The sequence below is a fragment of the Perna viridis genome, chromosome 2, assembly GCF_037379345.1.
Source record: "Perna viridis isolate PV_CMFRI_1.1 ecotype Kerala chromosome 2, ASM3737934v1, whole genome shotgun sequence".
Lineage (NCBI taxonomy): Eukaryota > Metazoa > Mollusca > Bivalvia > Mytilida > Mytilidae > Perna > Perna viridis.
Genome location: NC_142446.1, coordinates 63,209,213 through 63,236,208, shown reverse-complemented (window position 1 = coordinate 63,236,208; position 26,996 = coordinate 63,209,213). Strand labels below are relative to the sequence as shown.

The 26,996-nt window shown below is 34.1% G+C and overlaps 2 protein-coding genes across 2 annotated transcripts; one reads left to right on the top strand and one right to left on the bottom strand.

Annotated features, from left to right (window-relative positions):
- Nucleotides 1-1,581: 1,581 nt before the first annotated feature.
- Nucleotides 1,582-5,649, bottom strand: LOC148626411 (galactoside alpha-(1,2)-fucosyltransferase 1-like). Its single transcript, XM_088571223.1, has 2 exons — nucleotides 4,731-5,649; nucleotides 1,582-2,678 (listed from the first exon to the last, which is right to left on the bottom strand). Exon 1 carries the CDS (start codon nucleotides 5,647-5,649, stop codon nucleotides 4,741-4,743), a length of 909 nt encoding a protein of 302 aa, XP_088427349.1. The 3' UTR covers nucleotides 1,582-2,678; nucleotides 4,731-4,740.
- Nucleotides 5,650-12,710: 7,061 nt separating this feature from the next.
- On the top strand, nucleotides 12,711-23,754 carry LOC148626410 (uncharacterized). The gene is made up of 14 exons (XM_088570377.1): nucleotides 12,711-12,859; nucleotides 13,440-13,646; nucleotides 14,034-14,375; nucleotides 15,126-15,488; nucleotides 15,751-16,192; nucleotides 16,628-16,795; nucleotides 17,560-17,747; nucleotides 18,145-18,307; nucleotides 18,687-18,798; nucleotides 20,191-20,344; nucleotides 20,699-20,840; nucleotides 21,776-21,953; nucleotides 23,191-23,381; nucleotides 23,621-23,754. The coding sequence occupies exons 2-14, from the start codon at nucleotides 13,440-13,442 to the stop codon at nucleotides 23,677-23,679; spliced, it is 2,709 nt and encodes a 902-aa protein (XP_088426503.1). The 5' UTR covers nucleotides 12,711-12,859; the 3' UTR covers nucleotides 23,680-23,754.
- Nucleotides 23,755-26,996: the final 3,242 nt, after the last annotated feature.

The window sequence follows — 26,996 nt, the reverse complement described above, 5'->3', positions numbered from 1 at the left end:
AAGGCTTTTCTAACAAGGATAGACATTCTCATGACAACTTAAAGATTTTGCTTCCATCGTTTTCCAAAAATGAACAATTAACCTCTATTTCCAGAGATCAGAAGGATTGAGAAATAGAGATGGTTCAGAAGAAACAAAGTTATTTTTAGGGTTAATCAAACCTCACAAACCAGTTTCCGCTCAAACAATCACACGTTGGATTATGTTACAGATAAAACATACAAAATAAAGAACAAAGAAGTAGGGAAAGTTAAGGGTTATTCGACAAGATCAATTGGTTCATCCTGGGCATTATTTAAAGAGGTATCTTTGAGGAATGTACATAATAGTACAGATTGGAGAACATGAAGATCTACAACTTTCATATTTCAAATTCTATTTGCAAGATGTTAATGAAGTAGATTTCTAAAATATTCATTTTCAGTTTGAAGTTCTTCCTGGCGAGTTTGTTTGGTTTATATGTTTGGTTTGATGTTGGTTTTTAACGGCGCATCAATTCAGATGATTCAATTGTACTTCAAAGTGTTATAAGGCAAATAATCACTGTAACAGTTCGGAGTGGTTCAGAAATAATATATACACGCAGTTTTTTTAGACTGTGTAGTGAATGAATAGGTTGGATTACCTGAAAAGATACAGCATAATCAATTCATCATGAAACCACAGCAGGATCATTACTTTTAAATCAAGGTAAATCCTTAAGTTTATATCCCAGATGAGTCGGTTATTTTGTGAAATACAATTCCAAATTGTGTTCTAAAATTGAAATTTTGTGAATAAATACCTACCTGACATATTACCCAACTCAACCACCCCTCTCCATGTTACGATGGATTATGGTATCTTCGGCACCATATAAAGCTAAAGAATGGAGCTTGGGTGGATGTTACATGACAGCAGGTTTAGTTTTACTTCCGGGCGAGCTAAATATCAGAGTATCAGAAATCCATAATTATATATGTTAGGTAGGTATAATTTCATCCCAAAATTTGAATTTGAGAACAAATTTTGGAATTTTTGTTGCAATGAGGTTCATGTGAATATGCAATTTCAAAAATCATTATGATAACTGGTTTTATGGCCATTCATTTTCTGAATATTGTTCTCAGATAGACTAAACTCTGCGTGATAATATGTGCTTTTAGATCTCGGCGGGTGTTTCTAGAAAAGCAGAGGACGCTTACCCTACCGGTGCACCTGGTCCATGCTTCCATTCTTTTGTGCAGTCCGAGTTGCTCATTTGCTTTTGTTACTTTGTATGTATGATTTTAGTTACTTTATGCTCTTTGTTGTGTATGTCTGTTTTCCATGTCTGGTCTTTGTCCCTGGATTACATTCTTTTGATTACTGCTATAATCTTGGTTCCCTTGATTACTCTTTCGAATTCTTGTGGCTGATTTTTTTATCAGTTTTGTTTTACTCTCTTTTCATTTGTAAGAAATAATAATAAATAGTAAAGTGAAGACCCAAATAAGTTATTTTGTTAATCTTTATTATTATTTCAAAATTGAAATTTAAAAAAAGTCAGTCAATATATACTACTAAAGGTCATAATGACTTATTTTGAATAAATATAAAAAAAATAACACAGAATTAATTTGAATATACCTCAGTAAGTTTTGGTTCCTTTGTACAGCATTTCTGATTATGTGGGTGTAACGTTGTAAAGATTTGCTTACCTAAATACTTCTTCATAAAAAGTGATAAAATTGCCTTGTAGCCTGGTCACTTCCATCACACTGTCAAGCGAGAGAAAAGAACATGAACAGATCGATCGATAATGTATTACAGCTTGATCGTGAATGGAGGACGTTAAGGATCGTAAACCACTATTACATTTTGTGGGAGTTTTTCAGTTATTATTTTTATTATACAACATTTGCATTACACAATATAAACAATTATATTAATTAACAATTAAACATGACATGATACAAATACGAACTAAAATACAAGTAAAGATTGATATAAAATGATAAAAAAAAAGGAAATTAGTAATAAACAGCTATACAAGATAAACAACTATTGATAAAGAATTTAATGTAGCCAAAATAAAATGAAATGGAACCATGTAACTGCCTTTAAACTCATGCATTTACACACATGAAAAAATAAAAACAATATAATAATTTAAAAGCAATTCAGAAAGTACTAATTTTGAACTTATGAAAGGAACAATCAATTAAAAAAGTGAAAAAGCAAAGATATATTAAATCTAAAGTTTAAAATTTAACACTAAAATTGACACTTACATTTTATAAAATGCGAATTGAATAAACTGTGTTGAAAATTTACAGAGATTTAGCAATAGCGATTCTAAAAAGATAAGTTTTAAGATTCTTTATAAAAAACGTCTGAGAACTTAAATCCGGAGATACGAAAGTAAGTTGTTCCACAGAGTAGGTGCAGCTTTGTCAAGAGGTCGTTCACCATAGAGTTTTGTACGAATGTCATTTGGAAGGCTTATTAAAGATTTTTTTTCATTTCCGGACCTCCTCAAAGTTCTACTGGGTTTGAAGAGTTAAATTAGATCCTTATTTCGGCGAGAAGTTATGAGTGAACACACGAGAGTCTTGCAGGCACAATCTGTAATCCAAGATCGTATTCGGCTGATATTACGGATTTGATGAAAACATGTATTTGTTGCAAAAGATGCTCGTTTATCCTTGCCGAGTGTTCTGCAAAAGTAAATACATAGAATTTGTTTTACACAAGAGACATCAGTAATAACTGTTCCGTCGAATGAAGGATCGATTTTGTTGCACATATTGCTTCGGTGAAAAGTCAATCAGTTCTGTTTTGTCTTCGTTTAATTTAAGCATTTTCGTACTCATTCGTTCACTGATGTCTGATAAGCAGTTCTCAAGACAATAAGCGAGATTGGACTAGTCCCCGAGAAGTTTAATGATCTGATAAACTTGAGAATAGTCCACATATGGGTGGCATGATATACAGTTCATTTGTGTTTCTTAATTTTTCAACACTTTCAGGAAAACTGCAACTTTTACAAAACTTATGACGTAGTGTTTCATTGTCTTTATTGAGCTTGCGAGTATCATTAAATGTCAGTCTTTGTAAGAATTAGGTAGTGGATGAAATGGAATGAAAGTTTAATTGACAATTTGCACCATCAGGCATAAGGAAAAAAAGACAAAATTTTCCATATCATTTTGGTAAATTGAGTTTATGTGAAACCAGGCAAATGAGAAAATTAGAAACATGCATGTCAAAAAACCCACCGATCTGACGATATAATTTCAATCAAGGATGCTTTAGCTATTTGGAAAGACCAGTACTTGATCTCTGCATCATTGGATTTGCTCAAAAATGTTCGGTACAATGTAAAAAGAGTTGTCAGCCCTTGAAATGTTCATTTTCGGTGGTTATCAACGGAATAAGATCACAGTTTATCAACATTTTCTTTTTTTTTCCTTTATTCTGATAGTGTAAGTAGTCAAATTAAACTTTCAAATCGTGGTTTTTTACAATGTTTTACCCACTATACTCGGCGTCACATAAATAACATACTGTTAAAATTTGAATAAAAATATTTTCTACGACTTTATTGACACCAACCGTCGTTTAAATTGTCTTAAATGACTTGCTCATTCGTTTAGCCATACAGCTTCTCAAAAACAAGTCGCTTATTAGCTTAAATCATGCGTAACAAATCCTTACGGGAAAATCCCATACTAATATCCGCCATGTTGGTTTTTACGGGACGATTTGTTTACAAACGAAGTTCGTAAGTTTTTAGAATTTAACGATTCAATGTTTAGGGAGAAGCCGTTTGGCTAAACGAATGAGCAAGTCATTTAAGACAATTTAAACGACGGTAGGTGTCAATAAAGTCGTAGAAAATATTTTTATTCAAATTTTAACAGTATGTTATTTATGTGACGCCGACTATAGTGCTGCGGACGGCTAAGGATTTTTCGAACTTTAATGCGCCAAGAGGAAACTAGATAAATTGACCGGAAACGAATCCGTGTTATACAATTTTAGTACAATTAATAGTTTAAATTTGTGAAAATTTGCAACTTCAAATTCATTTTGCAAAGCCTATGTCGCAGATCGAATCGAGAACGTTGTGTTTATTTTATTTGTTATTCAGGAAACAATATTTAGATATACATTGTAATATTCTACGGTGTCTTATTATTGAAAATGCACTAAACTGCAACCATTTTAGGAGCAATTCTGTTCTGTGATTAAATAGTCAGCTTTTGTCGAAAACAAATCTTTTTTACATTTTTGAAATTCTAGACATGTGATCTTCACATATTACTTGTTTCCTAATACCTACAATAAATGATTTCACTTAAATCACTTATCAAAGTGTATTGGGGTCGATTGATCTTTGACCCTTCCTCTATTTAATAGCAGAAGACTTTACCGTTTTTCACTTTGATAAGTACAATACTCACGAACTATTATATTTGATTTATCTTTCCATTGACAAAAGATATAGCCGTATACCCTCTAGGCCCATTAGACACTTCATAAGTCCTTGTACGATTGACATTTGGAGGGCCGAACACAGTTCCATACTTAAGAAATAAACTGTTAACTTACTGATAAATAGAGAATTATTGCAACGTTTTTATAACTTCGAAGGGTACTTGCTTACGTGACAAATACGATATTTTACTTGATATTGGAAAGTAAATACTTTTAAAGCAATGTTTCCCCTAAATTACAAATTCAGTACATGTATAATAAATACATACTTTCATGTTATCAGACTTCGTTATCCATACCAATCCATGAGGGGGGGAAATAATCAGAATAATCGTTACTATAGTGTTTTCTTAAGGTACTTCCTTCAAGAGCAGGCGATTTATAATATATGACATCTCCCCCTGTCAACCACCCAGCCCACCAGCTGAATGTCCCAACAGTTGCTATAAAGTGATCGCACATGGTGACAGTTGCCAGATCTATCGCTGGTGAATAGCTACTGATATATTCCACAGTAATATTCTTAGGCATATTGTCTTTTGTCCATTGGATGCCATTTGATATCACTAAAAATATAGTATTTCTATATTTTTGTTCATAATATTTTACTGCTTTTTTTAGGTATAGTTTAGATGGTAAATTAAAACCAGCCTTTTTATCTTTCGCCATGTCACCACGACGGACATGAACACCTATAAATGTGCGACTTGTCTTTTCTTTAACGCCATGCTTTTCACAAATACGTTTGAATATGTCATTCGACTTGTCTTTAATGTGTTTCAGAAAAACAAATTGCTTTCTGATGTATTCGGTGTAGTTACTGAAGTAAATATATGATTGTAAATAGTTCTTTAAACAAACCGACGAGTTTGGTTTAAAGTTGATTAAATTTCTATCGAAGGCGCCTGCTTTATTTTCTTTAATGACTCTCACACCAGGATGGCAGTCAGAAATATAATTTCGAATTCCAAAAGAAAGGTTGAATGTTTTGTAAAGAGAAGAATTTTGGTTTATTTTGATTCTCATTCCCTTTGACAGTGCTATACCGTACGAAGAGGCAAAGGTAAACATCTGATTTCCCAAACGGCCTCTAAAAACCGGATAGATTGTAAACCTCGATACTGGTAATGTATCTTGCCCAAAGTCGAAGTTGAAGTCATTTATTATAAACAATATGCCTGTTGTCATGACCAGCAACCAGAATAAGTGGTGCTTCTTCTGAAAAGGTAAAACAACGTTGCGATTACACGCAGAAAGCATCGTGATCGAGGAGCGGACCAAAAAGGTCATTATATGGAGCGATTAAGAAGGCATTTACAAGAAGGGGACAGGCGATCATTTGTCCATATATTGTATTTTTTTTCAGTAGTAGCAAAATTAATAAGTATTTTAATACAAATATGACCTTTACTTTTGTAAACATATGTGTTCTGAATTTAGTTAATATTTTTCAATATTATGAAACAGCTGAATAGTCACAACCCACTGATATGTGAGAGTAGCCAGTTTGTTATTTTTTGTTTGAATAAATAGTTTTGCCATGGCTACATACCATTGTAACAATTATGTCAGATGTTCTTTTCGCAAGACTAATATTCCGGCTGTTTTCTGGTGTGTAACATGCTCAGAGGTTCTGTGTAAGGGGCGCAGTGTTCACCACAAACAATACAAATTATTGGAAAACCATCTCGCTGAACTTTCATGAACATTTACTTTCAACAGAAAGAAATTGCTAACAAATATATATATATGTTTCGCACAAGTTGCACCATGTATAAGTATCTCTGTTCATGTTGCAACTTGTGTAATCTTTAAAACTGGTTGCAACTTGTACAAACCTTCTTTCTAGACATTTTTAGTGTCAAAATCAAGCAAGCAAAAAATGCAAATGTGTGAAAATGTTTTAATTAGGAAACTTATTAAAATGATCAAAAATTATCAAAAAAAAAAAAAAAAAAAAAAAAAAAAAAAAAACATCAATAGCGGTTGTTATACTCAATACTAAAAGTTGATGGTGCATGGAATTACTTAGTACTTTATTTTTACGGCCCTTTGTCAACTAATTGAATTGGGATGATTACGTTATCACGACCGCTTAACACACTTTACTTTTTTATTGTTTTTTTGGTCGAGCAAATCAATTTGCGATTATTTTCCTGATGAGTCACGTTTCATCGCCTGCGCGATGTTCAGGTTACTGATACTTGATATCGACTCCTGTATCGTTCCGTGGCTTGACTTTTTCAAAACACATTTTATTTTGAGTTTAAGTCATCATGTCCTATATTCGAGATACAAGAATATCTTTACGCAGGTCCGGCTACAATTAATTTTAAAATTTTCGATTGGACTGATTTTTTTTCTATATTTTATTTCATTTAAAAATTTTGGCGTGTATTGTTTATTATCGCACGATTTATTGCTTTGTAATATCAAGTTCAAGATCAGATTCAAAATTATGAACAAATAATTTATGAATGAAACATGGTGATTTTTCGTTGCCTTAATCTACTGTTGTCGATTGTTGATGTTTGTACACTTTGTCCGAGTTGTCTGTTGCACTTGCAGCATGATGCTTGGTTAGAAATGAATGATTTCGCCATAATATAAATGTTGGTCATTCATGTGTCTTGATGTTTTTTTCCCATTTTAGTTATACAATATTTTGAAGGAGTGTCAGTGTTCTATTACCGTGGACTTTAGAGCTTATTTTAAAGTGCGTTTACACTTATTAAAGACTTTTTGATGACCTCCTTACTTTTATAGCGTAAAACGATGGTTAATTTCGTGCGTTTCACCATATATTTTCCTTTATCTATTGCTATGATTTTGTCTGTGACTTCAAAAACACTGCCTGTAAGAGCTCGTTTTCAACATTTTCTAATGTCATCTTGAAGATGAAAATTTTGTTATTGTTTCCACTACCTCTAAAATGTTGGCCTGATTACATCCTGACTATAGTTTGTGGTACGTTGATGAGCATGCTCAATATATACTTCCGCGATTACGAAATAGAGCTTTGGTAGAACAAAAGAATTTTCCTTGTGGAAGTATATATTGAGCATGCTTCACGCATGCTCATCGATTATCCCACAGTTAGCACACAAGGGTCTATTTAAAAGTGATTGATCAGCCCATTCAGTTTAAACATTTTAGTATTGATTTTTGAAATTAGTTATTCCTACACGTTAACACATCTGTCAAAATTATTTGTCTTAATATTTAGAATAACATAATTTTGTACATGTTGCAACTTGTTTGAACTAGCAACTTGTTCACAACATTGAAATTCTTGACGTAATACTTAATAAATAAATATGATTCCATAGCGCTACTAGATGCTTGTACATCCTGCAATTAGAGATACATGTCTACAATATTATTATAATTGTTTTTACTATTGCGTATAAAAAGCTGAATTTTACATCTTTTAGTATGCAGTTAGATTTTAAGTACAAATGCAGCAAAAATACCGTGTCTAATTTCCTATGAAAAAAATGCAATTTTCCATGTGTTAAGTCCAAGGTAAAAAAATAATTAAAATCTTTTGACACTTGCACTTGAATTATCTTCTTTTGAAAATATGTCACTGTGCCAAGTTAGTTTATAAAATAACCTATGTTGCCCCAGAAAAGCAACCAATCAGAAAGCCTATTACGGACCATATATATCATGGTTTAAATTGGTATCACCATTGTCTTACGTCATATTTCGAAGTATTCATTGACTATTTTTACTAAAAAAAAAAAGAAAAAAGAAACTGATACTTACGGAACATTCCCATTACAGAGGATAACAATTTACATTTCTAAAAGCGTATGTCCTGGTGTTGAAATCACGTAGCATGCATCCTAATTTTTTCAGAAAAATTAATTTAGTTCTCCGAGCAATACATGGTCCAGGTGTATTCACTTCCGTATAGGCGAAGGCATAATTAATCACGGTTTACCACGTACATGTTAATGTGCCACTCTCTTCTCGAATCCTCTTACGTGTATCAAACATATAGCCTCTAGATATTAGTTTTAAAAAATTTACTTGTAGATTGCACCGTCACGGTGTCTAACTCCTAACTCATGTTTTACGGTTCCATCGCGAGACTCACGGTTTTTCTAACGCCGGTTTTACGGTTATTTCCTCACAAAATAAGTGCATGGGTAACCTTACTTAATTGCTCTGATATGAATGACAATTTAGTTAATATATATATAAAAGTATGATCATTTGGTGCTACAATGATCAACCTAAAAGAGGTTGCTTGTTTTCAGAGGTAAAAGTATACGGTTTTCTCGATCATTCGTGAAAAGCAAATGTAAACAAGGCGAATTATGTCTCATTTTAAGCTTTTTGTCTTCAAAACGGCCTGTTATGGCCGTCAGATGGATATCGGCCAATCCTTATATCATTATTTAGTCTAGGGTTCTTAAATTTCCCATAAATGCCCTCATTTTTGCAAAAATACGGAATTTTGATTTAACGGCGGTGTCATATGATAGTTTGACCCCCCGAAATATTGACCCCGAGGTTAAAATACCATATGATGTCTTCATTTATAGGATCAAGGGGTTAAAATATCTCAGCAGTAGGGTTTATTTACCGCATCAGGCGGATTAAAATATCCCAGCAGAGGGTTAAAATATCATAACAGGATGTTAATTTATCGCACCAGGGCGTTAAAATATTGCAACCGGTGGTTACAATATCACAGTAGGGGTTAAAGTATCGCAGCAGTAGGGTTCGTTTTTCACAACAGGGCGGTTAAAATAACGCAAGGGGGGTTAAACTATAACAGGGCGGTTAATTTATCGTATCCGGGGATTAAAATATCGCAGAAGTAGGGTTCATTTTCACGCAAGGGGGATTAAAATATCATACCAGGGGGCAAGTTTGTCACAGCAGGGGGTTTAAAATAGCGCAGTTGGAGGGTTAAAATATCACCGCAGGGGTTAAAATGTCTCAGCAGGGGGGGGGGGGGTAAATATCATAGCAGGTGGTTAAATTATCATAACAGGGCGGTTAATTTATCGTATTACGGGGATAAAAATATCGCAGCAGTAGGGTAAAATTTATTGAACCAAGGGGGTTAAAATAACATAAAACGGGATTCATTTATCGCATCAGATGGGTCAAATTATTACAGCAGGGATTAAAGTATCATAACAGGATGTTAATGACTGGACCAGGGGGTTAAAACATTGCAGCGGGGGGGGGGTGAAATATCGCAGCAGAGGGGTAAAATATCGCAATATGGGGGTATTCCATTAAATAATATTTTGGATCTGTTATTGTATATATCTTGAAATATTAATAGTGAACTACTTGAATTTGCACTTATATTTCCTAAAAGAAATTCTATGGGGCTAATGGATTTCTAATAAAAAAAAATTAGGGATCAAGAAATGCATGAATCACTATTTATATGCCTCTGCCTGTTTTTTTAGGCAGACCTGTACTTAAAAAATCGCTATCTTTATGAAGGTTGTAACTACTTTTAGTCCTTTGGGATCTTATTCTCAAGCATAAGTTAGTTATTTGGAAAGTTGTAGTTCAGTATCATAGAAATCTACGAATTTCGACATTGGGAACAACAGGAAAATGCTCATTGCTGGCACATTTTTGTTTTCTATTTTGAATAGTTCGAGTCATGACTCTAGCATCAACCATAGCCGTCTTTTTGTGGTATGAATCCTTTCGTACAATTTCATTGGCATCCACACATTTTTTACATTACGTTGAACTTTGTCTGAGGTCATTGTGATGACACCAGAGAAAAAGTTTTCTAGACCCCTTTTGGCCCCTAACTCCCTAATTGTTCAAGTTATAACCATCAGAATCAGTCCCAGCTTTATTTTGTTGTGGTATAACATCTTTTGGTACTAATTCATTGTGAACTATTTACTCATACCCGAGTTAACTGTCTCAACACAAAAGGCAAATAGATATTAGAAATAAAATATTTATAGAAAGTTAAGAAAAACAATTCTTTGACCCCTTACTTTTAGCTCACCTGGCCTAAAAGGCGATTATAACTATTGTCATCACTTGGCGTCCGTCGTCGTCGTCTGTTGTCCTTTGTTGTTGTGTAGTAAACAATTTTAAAAGTTCTTATTTTTCAACTTTATACACTACACTTCCACATAAACTCGCAAAACAAAAAAATCACATATCTTATGAAATGGTCATTTAATAAATCGGAATGTTCATACATTTATTCCAATACTTTTAGATCATTTTTTGGTAACGAAAAACATGAATTACTTTTTTCATACGCTATGGCGAAAACGTTTATTGTCAAGTTATTGGAATTCCCATAGGAACTAATAGCACACCACTTATTCGGCATAGGTCCATCCCATCAAACTTAACAATTTTTCCACCGCCAGATTTCAGGTTAACTCAACTGTTTTTGAGTTATTTGCAAAAACCTTTTGAGGTGAGCTGAAAAGTTGATTTTTTGGGGGGTATTCATAAAATTCATAAATTTAAAAGATATCTGATATCTGAATTCTTGAGAGAAATATAAGATTCAATTGTCTTAAATCTGACCATTTTTTTTCAATTTTTTTTTTTTTTTGGGGGGGGGGGCATATTCCCCTTTGGCCCTAACTTGAACAATTGAAGAGATATCTGAAATCTCATTGAAAAATGCAAGCAGGGATTATAGTGAGGAATCAATAAAAAAAAATCAAAATCTGAAAAAAAAAAATAAAAAGTTGATTTTTTGGATGGCCCTTATAGTTCGAAAAACTAATGCAATTATCATACCCCCTTATGATAATTTGACCCCCCCCCCTTATGATATTTTAACCCCCAGTGACATAAATTTAAAAATATAGCTACAATATTATTTTAGAAAATATTGTAAAACAAAATGAATTTTTAAAATCCTATGCAAATCTGCATCTAACGGTTTTGGAGATATATACAAAAAACTACTGTCCCACCCTTCTAGTAACGGCGGTCATTTTTTTTTCAATAACTCCAACATGGATAAACAGATTAAAATGAAAGAGTAATCAAGGGAACAAGGTTTCTAGCGCAGATCAAAAGAATGTTATCCAGGGACAACGACCAGACATGGAAAACAGACGTACACAACAAAGAACATTAAGTAACTAAAATCATACATACAAAGTAAAAAAAGCAAAATAAGTAACTCGGACTCCACTAAAAAGTGGGAGCATGGACCAGGTACACCGGTAGGATTATTTCACCTAGATAAATCTTATCATGTTGAACACTTGTACCCAGTCAGAATTTGGCTAAACTTAACGGTTTTGGAGATACATGCCAAAAAAAAAAAAACCAACTGTCTGACCCATATGTTCTATTTTTAGTAACGGCGGCTATGTTTTTCAACGGATAAAAAATCCCCAATTGGTCAAGTAGTATCAGAGGAGAAGAGTTTTGAAAAATTGTTAACGACGACGACGACGACGGGCGCCAAGTGATGGCAAATATGGTGTATGTATAGAATGATTTGAAAACATTTTGTTCGGTGGGTTTTTCTGTATCTTCATTGATTCGCCTCTACCATTCGGCAAGTATCTAAATCTTATATATGTAATATTTCAAGGTAAAAAAAAAAAACAATAAAAGTACGCCTTTGGTCATGGCTAGGTCATACACGTGTATGAAGTAACCATAACATATTTTGGATGTATAAATACGAATTTGACAACTGTGTTGATGTAAAACCAACTCGATTATCTGCTATTATCGGACAAAATATACGCAAATTGTGTTACACAAGAACTAAAAGTACAACAGATGGGCATTTAAATACCTTTCTGTGTAAGATTCAGGTAATGATTGGCACATTCTTTCTTTTAGATTGGTCTTTTTTTTGCCTTAAATATTTTAATACATTTAAATAAAACAACGGATGAGCTATTTAAATTTGTCTTGAAACATCTGTGACAATATTTTTGACGGCTTATAAAGAGAAACAGTACGGGACGATTTCCCCGCTATTTTAATTTCCATAGTGCATTTCAGCTTCATTAGACCTATCAATATCTTAAAAAGGCTAACTTAGGAAACACTTTGATGGGAATTTCTGGAGATTATGAGGTATAAATACTTCGATAAAGCAAAACAATCTCTGCGCTTTTTTTTACTTTATGTGCCACACCTTGTACACATATTGCCTGATTCTTAGACAGAGAAGTACTTCAAATTTCATAATTTTCAATATTTTTGTTTGGATTTAATTATCTCACCTTTATTTTGACCATCCGTATGTCTGGATAGATTTAATCGGATGGACACACCACGTAAACGGGCTGTTTTTGTATTTAATTCATTATTTACGCTTTTTATTTTAACTATAAAAATAGGTCCAAGAGAATACAAGATGAAAATCAAAAAAAGATTTCTAGACTAAACAAAGACCAAGGTAAGTTTATGAACTCAAAATCATACGTATTTTTAAAGCTGTGTCCAAAATGCCATCGAGCTCATTGTCTTGGATCACACATCTTGTAAAAATATGCTCGTGTTATACCGTTAAATTTCGTTAAAAGATTTTATCCGTAACACCAAATATAGTTTATCGTTATATAGCACAGATCATTTTCTTCTTTAGTACGGCCTGGGATTTTATGTTGAGTTAGAATTTGTTTAGATAATTTAAAAAGAATTTGGAATAATTCTTTTTTTTTTCAAAATCATCCCAGTCTTCTGTATAAAAAGTCGGTGCTTACATTAATTTTTCAAAATAAGATTACTTGCTTTGTTACTTTCATTTCAACTTATTGTTTTCTAGTACTTTTTTTTAAAATAAAATATTCATCTTTGCATGTATGCACCAGCGGAATACAGTTTCGACCTTTAAGCATTCGTGATTCTAAACCAAAGAAAGTAATTTTAAAATGATAACCTCGAGCATTTTGATATTAGTTAGTACATGCATGTTTGTATTAATGCGCGGCATTAAGGGATGCATAGATTGACGGCATCCACCTTCACACTTCCAGATGAAAATCCTTATACATTTTGCCATATATACGGTTGTCTTGACGACATGGGTAATATCAGAAGTGCCAATGATAAAACACAGCACGTGGACACAGAATGGACTGATGAAGACGCATGCCTATTGTACTTTCAACATAACAGAAAGACAACGAAAAGGACAATGGAAAATGACCCTGACCACAAACAAACCAACAAAATGGATAAAGGTATATTTCATTTATTTTTCTGAAAAAATCCACGGCTATCTTGTTTTTGTTGTTATTTTAATTGCCGTAAAATTTGGTTTTTGACTTTTGTAAAATGTTAGCACTGTAAATTAAAAAAAAAAATTCAGGCATTTATTACTGCGATTTTTGACATATTAGTCGAAAATGCACTTAAAAAATATGCAATTACCAGAGAAATATAACAAAAGTCATTAAATGCGAGTATAAATTATATATCAGTCGAACTATTTAAACCAGCCAACACTTTGATAAAATCCATTGCTTGAATTTTTGATATTTTGTTCTCAATCTACCAAGCAATCAGCATACCAAAAGATAGGTTCGAGTTATATTAGATAGCAATATATTTTAATCAATCTTTTTCAGCTTTGGATAATGAAAGTTACAGAACGTTCGGAAGACAAAAAGACATATACAATGAAGAGCAAGTACGAGTATTGGCCCCAGAAAATTGATGTCCAGTTCAGACTTACATATAAAAAAGGGGGGCCTCCTCTTACAGGATCCTGCTTAAGCAATGTGGAACCAACGCCAGATGAAGAGGAAGCAGAGGCTGAAATCGTTGCCAGCAATACCATACAGTATGAACACGATTGGAAGGATGGAGAAGGAAGAATTATGCAGGGAAAATGTGTCCTTCCTCTCACTAAATCATTGGACGATTTTTACCTAGCTCTGAATTTTGACCAGAGAACTGACAGTCTTAAGGTAAGAGTGTTTGTAGAACGACAGATTTAAACTTTTTCTTATCTAAAAAAAAAAAGAGAGATAAAGACCAAGTGGTGGATTCAGCGGTGGATGCAGGAGGTTGGCACCCCGTTTTCTACTGGAAAATTTGTCATGTCATGTGTAAAATTGAAAAAAAGGCAAATTATGTTCTAGCACCCCATCTTTTCCGAAGAACTTCGGCTGGCACCCCTTCTTTTAAAAAAATGTCTGGATCCGGTCCTGAAAAACGATGTGCATTTGAAAATAGGTTATCCTAAAGAAGGGAATTCTATACGCAAAATATGACCAAGAACACAAAAAGCTAAGAAAAAACAAAGGACAAAGAAAACCAAAAAATGAAATAAAATAAAATAAAATAAAAAGAAACGAACAGTACATAACAAAGAACAGGAGTGAATTTTATTGCCCCGGACGGGTGGGCAGTTCATGCTTTTTGCAATACATCCTCAGTTTTGCCCGATGGTCAAATTTTGTAATTTTAGGATATTGCTTGGAATGGAAACCAGTTAAACCTTATTTTATATAAATTTGACATTTCATAAATATTGAATATAAGATAAAGTCCTACCTTATGGCATCTTTAAGTACAGAAATGGTTTTTCGTTTTATTTCGCTTTATTTTTTTAATTTAAAAAAAAATTATGAGTTTTTGTACGAACGGGCACACAATAGTCCTTTTTTTTATTTTATATGATATATGTACATTGTACTTGTAATTTTCTTTCATAGAACTGGATCGGTAAAGATTTTTCGAAAGACCCTCATGGTCGTTGGTACATCATAAAGAACAAGTGGCCTGCGCATGCTCCTGAATTGCATTTTATTTTTCACGTCTACTATAATTCCGACAAGCCGCCTACGGGTCAATGTGCTATTTTGGTTGGAGATGAACCTAAGCCACCGACTCCACAATCTACCGTTGCCCCAAATCCTCCATCGGAAGATACGACGACGTCGGATATTACCGTGGAAAACACATATAATGATAATGGGGGGATGAAGATGCAGGGGCGATGTAAGCTGCCCATTGATATGATGTTACAAAGTTTCTACATACTTATTGAGCTCTCAAAAGACACAGAAAATTTAGAGGTATATTTAAGCTTTGATTTTTTTCAGCTATGGATTTTCTTTCTTTTTTTTGTTGAAATATACGGTTAAAGCTATTAAAATCTGAGAGTAAATGCTTATGATAATTTTTTTTCTTAAGATTGTGGAAACAAAACCTTAAGAAAAATATTAAAGCTACACCCCCATCCCAAATGGTTGATGCCTAAGATGGCAAAACGTCACACATGACACCAAATTGTATATAACTTGCCATATTTATTTTTATATCTTTAACACTTTTCAGATATGGATTGGTCGTGAAGAGGTATCAGAACCTAACGGTCGTTGGTATTTGGTTAAAAATTACCATGATGGTCATCCACCGGAGCTCAATTTTCCATTTGGTGTGAAATATACAGGAAACGAAGTGCCATCCGGCGTCTGTAAACTCTATTCCGAAACTTTAGATCCTATAATACTTAGACCGACCACAGCAGCACTAACGACGACAACTACATCGACGACACCTGAACCGACAACAACTATAGCAACGACACCTAAACCGACATCAAATGCACCAACGGCACGATCGTCTACAACTCAGTCTATGACACATTCAAAATCCACTCAACAAACAACGACTTTGGCACCTACAACACAAGAAACGACAAATAAACCGACAGACGCCTCGACGACATCATTCACGGAGCAGAAATCTACAACACAGTCCCCGACAAACACACCAGGTTAGCGTTTACAGCGTCGAATTAGTTCATTGTCTATTATAAGAATTTATTGGATACATGCAATAAATTCTCAGTAACATTTTCTCTTTTAATAAAACCTTCGACTTCATGATATTCTTTAGTAAAATGGTTTGTCTATAAGATCAATTAGAAAAAAACTAGGTGTAAAGATATAGGACGATTTAATATCAGGAGTAATATGTTGAACAGTCGAATGTTCGGATAATACATGTAACTTTTCATCATCTGATTGAATGAATTTCATGTATGTGCCACTGACAATATCGACCTTTTTTATGATATACTGGCGAGTAATCATTAAATTGAATTAAACAAGAATGACTGTGATACGGTATTTTTCCATAGACGTAATATAATTCCTTAAATTATTCCTTGCTTTTACCAACACTGACGAAACATACTGTTTGTTTTTAGTATCAACAAAATACGACTATGCAGAGGTAATTGAATTGTCGATTTTGTTCTACGAGGCGCAAAGATCTGGAAAGCTCCCGGCGAACAACCGCATTGCATACAGAGATGACTCTGCACTGAATGACAAAGGATTTTATGGTGAAGATTTAAGTGGAGGGTGGTATGACGGTGAGTGACAAGGAAAATTCAAACTGGCTGAAATAATGGATACAAACAGGTCGAGACCACTAGAATTCTGACATACTCAGGGCAAAACCCAGACACTTTGAAAAGGATGGGTGCCTGCCGGGGTTCCTCAGAATAAAGTGGTTGCTAGAACATTTTTTTGCCATTTTTTTTTCAATTTCACACTTGAAAATGACAATTTTTCCAATAAAAAAGAGGGTACCAAATTCCCGCACCCCCCTGGATCTTCCACTGCTCTTAGACCAAATTAAGAGCAAGACAATAGACTATGTTCACGTGTTCTTTTAAAATGACAAATCGCCACAGCTGTATTGACAGTTGCTCACTTGTAATTACTTTATGATAAATTTTCTTGTTATTTTTAATTCCGATTACTCTTTTATTTCGAAAACATATTTGGTTTCAATAAATATAATCTATCGATTCCATGCTCACATAAGGAAATTATGGAAATTGGATCTCGCCGTGAGGATTTTACTTTCAAATAATGATCTGATAAAGTCAATCGGTCCATGAAAATACTACTTTATGCAGTACTTTTAAAGTGAAATGTATCTAAAATTGTATACAACAATAAAATAAAGGATTATTTCACATAAATAAATAGACGATCAAGAAAAGGAGACAAATATAACAATTATTTTGTCGTCTCTTCAAACAACATTCAAAGCGTACAAGTTTTTTTTTCTTCAAAATTTAAATAAACAACTGAACTTGTATCCAGACCACTTTTGTATTTATTTTAGCTGGTGACGGAGTTAAATTCAACCTTCCTATGGCATCTTCTGTTACACTGCTATCATGGGGTCTGACAGAATGGAAGGATGCATACACCGCCGCAGGTCAACTCGAATACATGTATGATTCTATTAAGTGGCCACTCGATTATCTCCTTAAATGTTGGAATGAAGACAAGGATACGTATTACTGTCAGGTAGCTTTGGAGATTTTCACACTCATCATTTCCTATTAACATTTTTGTCTGAAAAGAGCTAATCAGATTTACTATGAAAAAAGATTATGATACAAAGTCATACTTTCGGCAACCATATTTATTCGATCTCTTTCCGGACGTACTTGCCTAGTATAACCTCTTTACTTTCGACTGCAAATCGATCTGATATCACTTTTAATTGTAGTTAGACTTTTTAGTGATTTAAATCTAAAACATGAAAGACTTGCAACGGTGTTCAGTAGAATTAAGTAGTGAAGTACATAACGAGCACGTGATCGAGGTATTAAAATCAACAACAAAAAACTGTGTTTGGACAAAGTGGTATCAGTTCAAATAAAATTGGCGTAATACTGATAACTGTTATGTTCATTATCAGGTAGCCGATGGTGGTGTTGATCATGCCTTCTGGGGAAGACCCGAAGAGATGACCTATAAAAGAGAAGCCTTTGCTGTAGATACTACAAAACCTGGAAGTGATGTTGCGGGAGAAACCGCTGCAGCGTTGGCTATAGGATCAATTGTATTTGAATTGAAAGGAGGTGTGTTCACGATTGTGTAATTGTCCACTCTTTGTGTATAATTTTTCAATATTCTTGTTTTAAATCTCGTTGATCTCTCCTTCGAGACGTGAAATTTTGTTTAGGAGGACTACTGGGACGATAATGTTTGACTGAGATTCTTTAATACATGTAATGACAATAGCAATACGACTTACAAAGTTAAGAGCGCGGTTTGACAACTCACAATGTTTCCGTTTATAGGTACTGCTAATGTGCCAAATTACTTGGTCCAATCTCTTTTGTCCTTTGAGACAAAGGCTCGTGTATTTGTTATGTTCATTTTCAAGCTGTAAAATTCCATGTCAAGTTATGAGTAACATAAAACTTGCCTTCATTCCGTTTTATTAACATATTTTAGATTCAACATATTCATCAGAATTGCTATCTAAAGCCAAAACCATGTATTCATTCGCCAAGACATACCGGGGAAAATACAGTGATTCGGTTTCTCAAGCTAATCCATTTTACACGTATGTATCATAACATTTTATTTTCTTTCTCATTTGTTTACCATTTGTTTCTGAAGTACAGATCTGCCTTAAACAACAAGCAGATGCTTATGGTTATCTTAATCCCAAAGATTTGATTTCAAATCTTCAAATTTAACTCTTAGAAACTATATTCGACAATAAGAGCACAAATGAAACTTGGTCATTGGAAATATTAAACTAAAAGTTTGTTACTTTAGTACGGGAAATTTTCCAACTTTCACTCGTTCTCTTGTGCTATTTGGAGAAGTTTTACACTATAACCAGTCAAAAAGGGAAATGAACACAGTAAGAATTGTTTTTAGGATGTAACAGTACTTGAACAATTTTATTTCTTATCATTGTTTCATTGCGATATTTATGATGAATCACGCCTGTCTGATGTATAGACAGGGGTACACATAAGAATGCATTACCTAATTGTAATGGTACATATCGCTATTGGCAACTTGTACATGTGTACATGTTGTTTTTACGAGTACGGATTCTTGTCCAGACCTAATGTTTGTTTGTTTGTTGGGGTTTAACGTCCGAGCAGCAATGTTTCAGCTATATTCAGACGATGAACATGAAATTTATGATAAAATGAAAATGAAATGATGATGAAATGAAAAAGGGATGGGACACAAGGACAATGGGGTTTGCGGTCAGGTTTTCCGTATTATAGCCTGACAACCCCAGCGTGTAACACGCCAGGGGTACCCCATTCCACCACCTAGGGCACACATCCCAGTTGCTCTGTGGGCAGAGCGCCCTAGCCCCCGGCTACGGCTCTGAGCACTATTTAGTCGCCTTTTACGACAAGCTTAGCACTGCTGCAGGCCTATTCTTTTAACACCCGGGCCTGCACGGGACCAAATGAAATATTGTGAAAACATTTTAACACAAAGACAAATAATATACTAAATATCAAAAACTTAAACTTTTGCATGCATTTATTATTAAGGTTTTGCCGAAAATACAATTTCGAAGCTTTGACACCTCTGCGAATAGAATTTAAGTAATGCATAGTTAATCTAACTAGGTGATGCATAGTAAATGAAGTACTAGCTTAGTTATGCATAGTTAATCTAGCTAAGTGATGGATGATAGTTAATCTAGTTAGGTGATGCATAGTTAATCTAGCCACATGATACATTGTTCAAAAGGTACTTCCTAAGGGATGCATAGTTAATCTTACTACATAATGCATAGTTTATCAGATACTGAATAAGTGGTACATGTGCGTAGCTAAATCAGGTACTAACTATTGATAGATGCATATTTTATCTACTAGCTAAGTTGGTACTAAAAACAAAGTTATAAATTGTAAAACTGTTGGAAGCAGAGTGAAGTCTGACGGCACTTTCCTTCACAACATATTTTGTACTTCAGATCACGTAACGGATATGAAGACGAACTATGTTTGGCCGCCATAATGCTCTACAAGGCTACAGGAAATGACGTTTACCTTAATGAGGCTAAAGGCTTCGTTTCAACAAGTACTGCTTGGTCATTATCATGGGATGAGAAGACTGTTGCCTGTCAGGTACATATTTTGTAGTTTTAGTATTTCGTTTGGGAAAAGGAATTTCACTAACAACATTATATATAAAAAAGAACTAATTCCATTAAAACAAGCACCACAGAAGCCACACCTTTGGTGTTCCGAAAATTTCTGCAGACATATTTAAAACATGATGTAGGTATGATGTCATACGTGACACAAATTAGCATTAATAAATAATATTTAAAATGAGGCAGGTGAAATGTTATACATATTTAACCTTCCAAACACAGAAAAGACGAACCCAAATTAAGAAACACTTGTTGAATAGGCTGTGCGTTGCGAGTACTTCGTATGTAAAAAAAAAACATGTAAAAAGCCTTTTTGTAATTTTAGTTGATTTTGTATCAAGAAACAATGGAACAGACGTATAAAAATCCAGTAGAGAGCTTCCTGAATGACTACTTGACTGGGAACGTTCCTGAAACACCATGTGGTTTAGCTTTTAGACTTCAGTGGGGATCTAATAGATACGCAGGTATGCCATGATTTCCGTTTGTTTTTTGTGAGTCTTGAACTGTGTCGAAGGCGATGTGTGTTCTTTTCTCGTTTGGTTATTCTATTCCCTGCTTTGAATGCGTTGGTATTTAGTGATCTTAGCTCGCCGGTTCATGGTTTTTATTTTTTGTTTCAGTTTTCTCTGCTGTCAACTTTTTATCATAGCAACTTTATATTTTGAAAAAAAGCTTTATGAAGGTATACCGTATCACGGGTTTTGATTTCAGACTGTCGCATTATCTCCTTCCTGTTGTTAACTTTCTTAATTTTTTGTTTTTTACTGTAACGTTTGAATACACAGTTTTTCTAATTTTCAAAATATATTTCCTTTTTTTTTTTTTAAAGATTTAAGGGTCGTCGCATGAGCTTTTATATTAAGTGCCCATTTAACCTTTACATGACACTAATTAAGCGCTTTATAGATATTAGTAGAACTGATGGATTCAATTTGAGACTGAAACTGGGAGGCGAGAAGATTTCTTTCAATGAATAAAATATAATAATTACTTTTAATAAATACTCCAACTGTCCATATTTTAGCACTGCTTTATGAACAAAAAATGTGTCCTGTATTAACCTCAGACTAAATAATTAGGTGCGCAAGAGTTCCAAATAAAAAAAAAAATTTCGCTATCAACTATACATGCGCGGATACAAGGATGGGCGTGCCGGGCATATGCCCACCTAAAAATTGGGATGGGTTTTTACATATCTTATTTTTCACAAATTCTACCCTAAATTTCCTTTTGCCTGACATGTACTTCGCTCAGTAATTTATTCTATTAACACCCCCATTAATTTAGAATTCTGGATCTGCCCTATAATATACCAACCACTCACAGAAACGAATAGTAATCTGTCTTTCAATGTTAACGCTGTGCAGTAGTTTGTAAGATTTGTTAATTATACTTACAGCCAATGCAGCCTTGGTGGCTTTAATGGCAGCAGATACAGATGGATTCAGTCGAGCAGACGACTACAAAACTTGGGCGATGCAGCAGATCCATTACATGCTTGGTGATAACAATTACGACATGAGCTATTTGATAGGATTTGGAAACAAATACCCTAAAAAACCTCATCATCGTGCAGCGTAAGTTCTTTTTTTTTATAAATACAGTACTATTCAGGGGCGGATTAAGAAATTCAAGGAAGAAAATTTATAAAAGGGGAGTTCCAGGCTTCGCCAAGTTCTTGAACAAAATCATTAAAAGAGGGGGCGAACCCGACACTGCTGCATATTTACCTTGCATTAGGAATTTAAATATGGGTCGTAAAGGGATATAAAGATTCACAGAAACTGGAGATATATTGGGAATAATAAAAAGCTATTATAATATTTCCTACCTCACCATGAAACACCTATCTAATTATGACCAACCAAAACTTCTCTGTAAATACACAGGGAAAATATCTTTCAGTATAAGTGTTTGTAAGAATCAGACAAAATGGAAAAACGCAGAAACATGCATGTCAAAATTCTACCAATCTGACAATGTAATATCACTCAAGGAAACCTTATCTATTTGAAAAGACCATTACTTTATCTCTGCATCACTGGCTTTGCTCAGAAATTTTTCAATAGAATCTTAGAAAAATGAGGTTTTTGATAGAGTTATCTACCCTTGAAATGTTCATTTTCAGTGCATTTCAATGAAATTGTAACTCAATGGTCCAGCATGATATGGAAAATCTTGCCTGTTTTCCTTGATTCTGATGCTGAAAGAAGTCAAAAGAAACAATCAAAATGGTGTTTTTTTTCCATACCATGTTCCACCCACTGCCTGATTCTTACAGGTACTTACACTTAATAGAATCGTTTTTTGCCGTATTACATGTAAAAGTACCTATAAGGAAATGACAGTTACAGTGCTCTAACATGCATATTTAAAACATGGTCTAGTCCGCAAGCAAAGTATTACAGTGTACGTAGTAATCAATTTCTGAGTAGTAGAAATTGTGTTTTTCTAAGCCTGATGTACTAGTAAAAGTGTTGTTATAATATAATGATATTTCTCTAAATTTGTTTCACTTTCATTTTGTCGTGCCAGGAAACTGTTAAATTGCATATGTTTGTACCTATATTCCAGAACCTTCTGTGGGCTTTGCGTGGCCCAAGATTACGGTCATTAAGACTTAGTGTAGATGTCTCCCTAGGGAGCCCACATGTTTATTAGTAAATAGTATGTTTTACTAGCCCTACTTACTAGTATCTATATTTTTTCAAACTTCTATGATCGTGTTAAACAAAAGTACACGTACAAGTACCTGGCAGAAACTCTAAACCCAGGGCCTTAATAATAAGTAGCGTTTATTTCTTTTATCTATAGATCATGTCCAGACATGCCTGCATCTTGCACCGACGCTCAACTATACTCATCGGCAGATAACCCGCAAACACTCTTAGGTGCCCTTGTTGGTGGCCCGGATATACAAGACAATTATGCTGATGACCGCACAGACTATGTGAAAAACGAAGTCACAACTGACTATAATGCTGGATTCCAATCTGCAGTTGCAGGTAACTACATGGAAAAATTTCAACGTTTTATCTAACAACTGACATTTATAATAAACTGCAACAAAAATATATATATGCACATTGTTTTAAATAGAATGAAAAAAATACCGAGCTTGCTACATTTTCTAAGTTATTAAACATAATTTTGTTTTCTGCTACGATAGTACTGTTCAGTTTTAACAAATTATTTCTACGAAAAATTACATGAATTTACAAATTTTGTTGTTGTTTTTTTTCAGGTTTACTCCATTTTGCATTGGACAATGACCTACCACCAGCTCCAGCTCCAAAATGTTAAACTAAAACTCGGCCTTATTATCGTATGTTTGAGCACGTGACTTTGTTTTTGTGTTATAGTTCAATAAAGTGGTGCCAAGATTTTGCCATTCTTTATTAATTTTAGCCTCGATTGATCATCATACCGAAAACACAAGTGAAAAGCTGAAATCATTGCCCATTTATTTGTTTTCAAATTAGAGATACACGTAAACCTGTCGAAACCGAACCCTTAAGTGTTAGTCTCTGTAAGAATCAGGCAGTAGGTGGAAAATGGTATGAAAAAAAAACATCATTTCGATAGTGTAATTTGACTATTTGCACCATCAGAATCAAGGGAAACAGACAAGATATTTCATTTTATGCTGGACCATTGAGTTACGATTTCATTGAAATGCACTGAAAATGAACATGTCAAGGGCAGATAACGCTGTCAAAAATTTCTTTTTTTATAAGATTTTATTGAAAAAATTATAAGCAAATCAAATGATGCATAGATCAAATTGTATCTTTTCAAATAGAGAAAGCATACTTGAGAGATATTTTATTGTCAGATCGGTGGGGTTTTGAAATGCATGTTCATGATCTTTAACATCTTGCCTGAGTCTTACAACGCTTATACTTAATAATCAGGAACTGTCTAAACCATACACATAGTTAAAGTCGTGTTATATACTACCAGGATGCAAAGGAAGCAATATCAATGTAGATTTTTATACGATAAAAGACAATAGTAAGGGGCCGATATAGAGATATTGGTTCCAGGACAAGAGTAAGGGGCCGATATAGAGATATTGGTTCCAGGACAATAGTAATGGGCCGATATAGAGATATTGGTTCCAGGACAATAGTAATGGGCCGATATAGAGATATTGGTTCCAGGACAATAGTAATGGGCCGATATAGAGATATTTTGGTTCTAGGACAATAGTAATGGGCCGATATAGAGATATTGGTTCCAGGACAATAGTAATGGGCCGATATAGAGATATTGGTTCCAGGACAATAGTAATGGGCCTATATAGAGATATTGGTTCCAGGACAATAGTAAGGGGCCGATATAGAGATATTGGTTCCAGGACAATAGTAATGGGCCTATATAGAGATATTGGTTCCAGGACAATAGTAATGGGCCGATATAGAGATATTTTGGTTCCAGGATATTATTTGCTCATTTTTACACAAATGTTGCACAAAATTAAAGAATTTTCAGACAAAAGGGGAATTACCCCCCCCCCCCTTAATCCGCTACTGACAACTAAAGGAAGTATTACACTGTGAAGATAAGAATGAATGTAAAATTGAAAACTACGGAAGTAATAATAAACCATTGTTTTAGATTTTTATTCTGAAAGAGTAATTAAGGGAACCAAGGTTCTATCGGTAATCAAAATAATATAATCCAGGGACAAAGACCAGACATGGAAAACAGACATACACAACAAAGAACATAAAGTAACTAAAATAATACAAAGTGACAAAAGCAAATGAGCAACTCGGACTATGGACCAGGTGCACCGATAGGGTAAGCGTCCTCTGCTTTTCTAGTAACACACGCTGAATTGCTCATAAAGAACAAATGATTGCAAGCATGACAAGTACATTTAAGCCTGAAGGGTAAATTGTAATTACATTACTAACAAAAGCAGGTAAATTCTGTTTCAAATACAAGCAAGAGTGGAAACAAAATTTAGGTTTGAATGAAACCAAACTGTCGATTAAAAACACTTAATACATTATACCCGGGAACATACAGGAATCAACTCGTCTGTCTGTCCGTCTGTCTTCACATCTTGTTATCACAACTCCTCCTAAACCGCTCGATGGATTTTAGTGGAATTTTAACGTAAGCTTGGGCATTATATGTAGATGTGCACGAAGCTATATAACTGCTGTTGAATGATGCCAGAGAGAGATGATCCAGCGCAAAGATTTTACATTTAGAATTAAATTCAATCGGAAGGTTACTCACACACTTCTAGTTGTCTTGACTGTAAACAAGATATGGATATCATGAACATGTCAGCTGCAGGTTTAAAGAGGAGGATATTTATTTCTTTTCACTTTCAGGATACATTATTTTCCTTGTTCACAGTCATCGATATTACTAGGCAGTACAGAGATCGGCATCTGGATAATATATATTACAGAGAGAATTGATCAAGTGAATCTCAGTTGTTTGTTTATTAAGTGTGCGTAGTCAAGTGAATGGTTCACGATTCATAAAAGTCTTAACCACCTCATTCACAATCATTGTAGGTATTATTCTATTAGTTTAAACATATTTTATTTGCTCAAGAACAAAAATGGATTTGAAAAAAGTAAATTGTGTAGACCTTTTCTAAATACAATATACATGTATACATATAGAGTACGAGAGCATGCTTTAACAATATACGAAGTATACATTACTATAATGGGTGTAACTAAAAGTCAGCTGGAGAGATAAAACATTTTGGGGGAGGGAGTGTGGTGGTAATGATCTATAACACAGCAAAAACAAGCACAAAAAATATCAGCTTGGTTTACAAATCATTCAACAAGAAATTTTTTTGACCCTTTTATGTACTGAAAAACCTGCTGAAAAATACAAATGAGTTCTTCATATGGTAATTCTGAGCTTTCAAATAGTAAAATGTTTGCGTTCAGTGGATAAGTATCCCAGAGACAGCTTAAATTATTAAATAAAGTTTAATTTGGACTATATATAAAGGACAATGAATGAGTAAGTGGTCAACATTGTTCTGTTGTTTTTTTCATGTATTCTTACAAAATAAAATTGAAAAATGGTACAAGATAAAACATAATGCTTAATAAGAAATAGATTGCAAATCATAAATTATCAGTGACGGATCCAGGGGGGTGCCCCCTTTGAAAATTGCAATTTTTATAAATTGTTCAAGAAACCCTCATTATGCTGGATTTGAGGTTTAATATTTCAAAATTTTTTCGGGGGGGGGGGGGAGGTATGCCCCCAAACCCCCTAGTACTTCGTGATCCTCACCAATGATCATGTCAAGAAATTTTTTGGCCCCGCCCCTTACCTAAAATTATAAAGATTTTACATGCATAAACTTATGTACATTGTTCCTGGAACATGTTCTTCGAGAACCTACGCACACACACACACACACAACACACACACACACTTGTCTCCGTAATGCACGTTCCTTGATTTTATGAATCAATTCAACATAATTTTAGTCGGTTACAGTCAAGTTACATGTATATGTAATTGCTTTATTAAAATACAAGGTTAAATGTCGAAGCCAGTTACATGTATGTGTATTACAAATACCTTAAAGCCAGGGGTTACATGTATTCGATATAACCGTATGA

Bases quoted from the DNA above. Each gene is read 5' to 3' on its own strand.
- LOC148626410 (XM_088570377.1), top strand. From the start codon at position 13,440: ATGAAAATCCTTATACATTTTGCCATATATACGGTTGTCTTGACGACA. The intron at 18,308-18,686 runs GTGTGTTCACGA...AACATATTTTAG, and splicing joins TGTATTTGAATTGAAAGGAG to ATTCAACATATTCATCAGAA. The intron at 21,954-23,190 runs GTAAGTTCTTTT...TTTTATCTATAG, and splicing joins AAACCTCATCATCGTGCAGC to ATCATGTCCAGACATGCCTG.
- LOC148626411 (XM_088571223.1), bottom strand. From the start codon at position 5,649: ATGACAACAGGCATATTGTTTATAATAAATGACTTCAACTTCGACTTT.